The 6372-nt window shown below is 42.7% G+C and overlaps 1 protein-coding gene across 1 annotated transcript in view; it reads left to right on the top strand.

Annotated features, from left to right (window-relative positions):
- The first annotated feature begins 6306 nt into the window (after positions 1 to 6306).
- The window catches only part of LOC117050501, a 38112-nt gene continuing 38046 nt past the window's right edge, over positions 6307 to 6372 (top strand). Inside the window, exon 1 of the mRNA XM_033156170.1 lies at positions 6307 to 6346. Coding sequence (XP_033012061.1) covers positions 6307 to 6346 — 40 coding nt within the window. The remainder of the gene's footprint in view (positions 6347 to 6372) is intronic.

The following is a 6372-nucleotide window of genomic DNA, read 5'->3' as shown; positions in this document are numbered from 1 at the left end:
CTACAAGATTGAAAAGAGTGCTGAAGGATTATATACACAAAGAACAGGCGGGTTTCCTTCCAGGAAGACAAATAAGCAATAATACGAGAATTATTGTGGACATTTTAGAAAAACTGGAAAGAAACATAAATACCGAGGCAGCACTATTGTTTATTGATGCGGAGAAAGCTTTTGATAAAATATCTTGGATGTTTATGAAAAAGAATTTGGAAAAGATGGGAGTTGGAGAAAGATTTTTAAATGGTATTAAAGCCATTTATATTGAACAAAGAGCTAAAATAATAATAAATGGCGTGATATCGGAAGAAATTGAAGTTCAAAAAGGAACAAGACAAGGGTGCCCTATCTCCCCTTTATTATTTATTACGGTCCTGGAGGTCCTTTTAAACATGCTACGAAAAGAGAAACAGGTAAAAGGAATCAGAGTGGGAGAGAAAGAACACAAACTACGCGCCTTTGCAGATGACCTGATGCTATCCCTACAAGAACCGGAAAGCAGTGTCCCCAAAGCCTTAGAATTAATTGAACAATTTGGACGTGTAGCTGGCTTCAAACTAAACAAACAGAAAACCAAAGTTTTAAGTAAAAACATGAGTGCAGAACAGATACAAAGATTACAGGAGGGCACCGGCCTCAATTTTGTTAAATCGGTAAAATATCTAGGTATCAATCTCACAGCAAAAAATGTGAACCTGTACAAAGACAATTATGAAAAACTGTGGATAGAGATAAAAAAAGACTTGGAGATATGGACAAGACTGAAACTGTCGTTAATGGGAAGAATAGCCGCCATTAAAATGAATGTTCTACCAAGGATGCTGTTTTTATTCCAAGCCATACCAATTTTGGATAAGATGGACTGCTTCAAGATTTGGCAAAGGGATCTATCGAAGTTTATATGGCAGGGCAAAAAGCCGAGAATTAAGTTTAAGGTGTTAACAGACTCCAAAGAGAGAGGTGGTTTTGCCCTGCCGGATTTAAAACTTTATTTCGAAGCAGCTGCCTTTTGCTGGCTAAAAGATTGGTTCAAATTAGAGAATGTAGATGTGTTGGACTTGGAGGGATATGACAACATGTTCGGTTGGCATGCATACCTTTGGTATGACAAAGTTAAAATTCACAGAACTTTTAAGAGTCATATAATTAGAAAATCTTTGTATCAGGTTTGGATTAGGTACAAAGACTTACTGGAGAGAAAGACACCTAGATGGATATCGCCAGTGGAGGCTAAGGCCTATAAGAGACCAAATATGTCTGCTAGATGGTTGCGATATATGGACATATTGCAACAAGAAGGGGACTCATTTAAGTTGAAAAGCTATGATCAAGTCAAAAGTCAAGTCCCTGACTGGTTGCAATATCATCAGGTACACGAAACATTTAAACTAGATAAAAAAGTTGGTTTTCAGGTGGAGAAATCAAAACTGGAAACAGAACTGATCGAATCGAACTCAAAAAACCTTTCCAAGATGTACAATTTGTTGCTAGAGTGGCATACTAAAGATGAGTTGGTTAAATCAACAATGATAGATTGGGCAAAAGATGTTGGTCATAACATTATGATGGATGACTGGGAGAGATTGTGGAGGAAAGATATTAATTTTACTGCTTGCAATAGTTTAAGAGAAAATGTAATGAAAATGATATATAGATGGTATCTGACACCAGTTAAGCTAGCTAGAATGAACTCTAAAATGTCGGACGTGTGTTGGAAATGTAAATCGTCAAAAGGTACTTTTTATCACATGTGGTGGTCGTGTTCAGGGGTAAGGGCCTTCTGGGACAAGATTTATAATGAGCTTAAGAAGGTAATGAAAATTACCTTTTGCAAGAAACCAGAGGCTCTTCTCTTGAGCATGACCAATGATGAGATACCCAGTCAGGATAGAGTGTTTTTTATGTATGCCACAACAGCTGCTAGAATTTTATTGGCAAGAACTTGGAAGGGCGAAGAGATACCGACTATTGAAGAATGGCAGATGAAACTGATGGAGTATATGGAGCTTGCAGACCTCACCGCCAGAGTCCGAGACCAGAGGGAGGAGAAGGTGTCACAAGATTGGAAGAAATTTAAAGACTATTTAGTTAATCATGTTAAAATGAATGTTTGAATGTTTGTGCAGGAATATATAAAAGAATCGGCTTTAGAAGTGTAAGTAGAGCTATAAATGTTTAAAGAAGATAATATTTGATTGGATAGACCTATTTGTACAAGAAGATGATAAGATATAGAATATATGTTAAGGAATATTTCTGTTTAGATAAATTTAAGAAATACTAGAATATTGAGTTTAAGTTAATGACAAAAGAAATGAAGCTACCTTAAAAGTATATATGTTTTTGAAGACAGAGGAGGGACCAGGGGAAGTCCCCCTAAGAAGTTAAAACAAGTTTAGAAACAGAGATAAGTATCTAGCAAGGTTTGTATAAGTTTGTTTTGTTGTATTGCTTTGTTGTATTTTTGTGTTATTGATTGTTTATTATGTTTTTATGGTGTTTATGTATGTAGGTTTAATGTTGTTTTGTTTTGTTTCATGAAAAAATAATAAAATCTTATAAAAAAAAAAAAAGAATTTTCGATTTTGTTTTGACTATGGCAGACCAACACGGCTACCCACCTGTAACTAGAGGGGGAATAACGGGGTGGATAAATGGACAAACAAAGGTATTTTATGAATTCCATGGAATGCTGTGTTGGGAAGTCTGTACGGAAACAATGTACGATAGGAAAACAGAAAAAAGAAAAATGAATCCATAATAATACACCCAGACTGATGAAAGGCCATGCAGCCATGCAGATGCCCTTCTTCTTTTTTAAACTGCTGGAGATCCCTAATGAACTTTTAACAGACTTTTAAAAATTAAAAATATAGTTTCAGATATGCCAATTCCAGGTCCAGGGGATTTTCTAGGCTTCCAAGATCACATCCAATGGTTTTTCTCAGCTTACCTTGGCTCTCTTTCTTGGGATCTGCTGCCTTTCTTGGTGGGTCGCAACCACAGATCCTCCTCCCAAACCTGGAATGGAGGAGACCTCCCTGCTTCCAGAGGAGTCCTGCATCTCCAGGTTTTATCCCCTTTGCAATAGGCAGCTCTCGCCTGGCTTAGAACAACCCAGCCAATTGGAAAGATGTTGACACCAGAATGCAGAGAATCAAGATCAGCTCTTGACATTTCTCATCTGAGCGGGCTTGTGTGGTTTCTGACTCTCTCCCAAGAGGAAATAACGGCACCTCCTTGGCAGGAGATGATTTTAGAAGAAGACATCCTCATTCTATTAATCCCATTAAGAGAACAGACAGTGCCAAACTGAGTACTGATACTAGCAGTTCCTAACCACATCAGCAGTGGTTATCCTAACCTTTAGGAGGGAATCACAAGACAGAGAAACCAGAAGGAGAACACTTCAGTCTCCCAGGGCATTCTATACAAGATCTCAAAGTAGCTGTCTTATTACAAAAGAATTTCAGAAATAGACTGGAAAGAGAAGTTGCTGAATTGCAACTTATTACCAAACTTAAAACCATGGAGATGGAGGAGGAGGAGGAGGAGGAGGAGGAGGAGGAGGAGGAGGAGGAGGAGAAGAAGAAGAAGAAGAAGAAGAAGTTTGGACTTGATATCCCGCCTTTCACTCCCCTTAAGGAGCCTCAAAGCAGCTAACAATCTCCTTTCCCTTCCTCCCCCACAACAAACTATGAGGTGAGTGAGGCTGAGAGACTTCAGAGAAGTGTCACTAGCCCAAGGTCACCCAGCAGCTGCATGTGGAGGAGCGGGGAATCGAACCCGGTTCACCAGATTACGAGTCCACCACTCTGAATAGAGACATTGGATTCTTATCTCATTATACATGATAAAGCTATTTTTAGCCATCTAACCCCTTGCTTTTCCTGTAAGACCAATTGCAGTAGTTAACAGTTGTCAACAGGTTTTCCACACCTATCAGCCAATCCCCCATTCCCACCACCCTTTTGAGTAATACCCCTCCCACTCCCTCACTGTATTTAAGGGTAGGTGAGTTCCGTTTCAGTGTATCTGAAGAAGTGTGCATGCACACGAAAGCTCATACCAAGAACAAACTTAGTTGGTCTCTAAGGTGCTACTGGAAGGAATTATTTATTTATTTATTTTGTTTTGACTATGGCAGACCAACACGGTTACCTACCTGTAACTAGAACTTTAGGAGGGAGAATGAGCTGTTTTGAATTCATACCACCCTGCGGCTCACCTTCCTTTTCTCTCGGCAGCTGTGTCAGCATCACAAAGACCAGCCCTTTTCCTTTTCTTTTTTTTAAAGAGGTGTCGCGGGATGTGGAGTCTCTCATAGCAGCCCTAGAGCCATTTCCAGTATAAGGTAGTGATGGAGCCAAGGCTGGTGTTTGTGATGCTGATGCAACTGCCCAGAGAACATGGAGGTGAGCCATGGCGTGGTAGAAGTTCAAAACAACTCCTTCTCCTTCCACAAGGCTGACCACAAAGTGTTCATTTTGGAGCTTAGCTGATGTGGTTGGGACCTGCCAGTATCAGCGCTCACTTTGGCACCCATCTGATCTCTGAATGGGATAAATGGAATGAGGATGTCTTCTTCTAAAACCATCTCCTGCCAAGGAGGTGCCGTTATTTCCTCTTGGGAGAGAGTCAGAAACCACACAAGCCCACTCAGATCCTACTCAGATGAAGGATGTCAAAACCTGATCTTGATCCCCTAGATCCTGGTGTCAACATCTTTCTGATTGGCCAAGTTGAGCCACGTCAGGCAAGCGCTGTCCATTGGGAAAGGGGATAAAACCTGGAGGTGCAGGACTCCTCTGGAAGCAGGGAAGTCTCCGTTCCAGTCTGGGGAGAAGAACCTGTGTCTCCTGTCCCACCAAGAGCAACAGACGCTTCTGCAGATCCCAAGAAAGAGAGGCAAGGTAAGTCGGGGAAACCCGTTGGATGTGATCTTTGAAGTCTAGAACTTCTTATCCTACCCCCTCCGCAGAAAAGAAGGTCCTGATCCTTTTTGGGTAGAGCTAAAGCTGTCTTTTTTATTTATTTTTAAAGTCTGTTAAAAGTCTGTTAGGGATCTCTAGCAATTTGAAGAACATTATGCCTAACATGGCCCTTGATTCTGAATGCCCCTTCATCGCTCTTGGCTGTCACCAAAACCCTGTGATGGTACTAAGGGGGAGCCGAACACCCCGCCCCCCGAATGGCTCCAGTACGGGCTCACTGACACCTGTCCTTCTTCCTAGCAGGATGCTTCCCACCTGGATTTGGCTGCTGGCCCTGGCGCTCCTGGCAGAGGGTGCAGAGGCCCAGAGCTGCAAGCCTGACCTGCGAGGTGCTGGTAAGACCAGGGGAAAGGGAGGGGAAAGGGAGACTGGTTTGTGGACAAAGCCAAAGGGTGCCCCCTATCCCCATAGGACACTCTTATTTCTGCCCAAACCAGTGGCGTCTAAGCTGCTTTGTGACAATGAAATCCTGGGCATCATCTTACCCAGTGTGTGGTGATTTGGCATCATTTTCCCATGATCCAGTGCAAAGCCTGAAGGGGGAACCAAAGCTTTGACCTGACAAGCCATGATGGGAGAGCAATTCCACCCCCTGCTAATTCCACATCATGCCTTCAGATGTCTTCTAAAGTCAGATAGTTGTTTTATTTCCTTGGCATCTGATTTGAGGGCATACCACAGGGTGGGTGCCACTACTGAGAAGCCCATCTGCCTGGTTCCCTATAACCTCTTTTCTTGCAGTGTGGTGTAGTGGTTAAGAGCGGTAGACTCATAATCTGGTGAACCGGGTTCGCGTCTCCGCTCCTCCACATGCAGCTGCTGGGTGACCTTGGGCTAGTCACACTTCTCTGAAGTCTCTCAGCCCCACTCACCTCACAGAGTGTTTGTTGTGGGGGAGGAAGGGATAGGAAAATGTTAGCCGCTTTGAAATTCCTTCAGGTAGTGAAAAGTGGGATATCAAATCCAAACTCTTCCACTTCTTCTTCTTTGGAGCTGGACCTCAGTGTCTGGTCAGAACGATGGGGGTGGAGATGTTTCTTCAGGTATACAGGTCCGAGGCAGTTTAGGGCTTTCAAGGTCAGCACCAACACTTTGAATGGTGCTCAGAAATGTAGGTCTTTCAGGACCGGTGTGTTATATGGTCTCAGCGGCCACTCCCAGTCACAAGTCTAGCTGCCACATTCTGGATTAGTTGTAGTTTCTGGGTCACCTTCAAAGGTAGTCCCATGTAGAGTGCATTGCAGTAGTCCAAGCAGGAGATAACCACTCTGGCAAGACCGTTTGCAGGCAGGTAGGGTCTCAGTCTGCGTACCAGATGGAGCTGGTAGAAGAGGTGAGGTCCTTGCAGACTGGAGGCGGGCAAATGTTGTCCCCATCTTCG

The sequence above is a fragment of the Lacerta agilis genome, chromosome 7, assembly GCF_009819535.1.
Source record: "Lacerta agilis isolate rLacAgi1 chromosome 7, rLacAgi1.pri, whole genome shotgun sequence".
Classification (NCBI taxonomy): domain Eukaryota; kingdom Metazoa; phylum Chordata; class Lepidosauria; order Squamata; family Lacertidae; genus Lacerta; species Lacerta agilis.
Note: the sequence above shows the minus strand (reverse complement) of the source record. Positions and strands in the feature narration are given on the sequence as shown.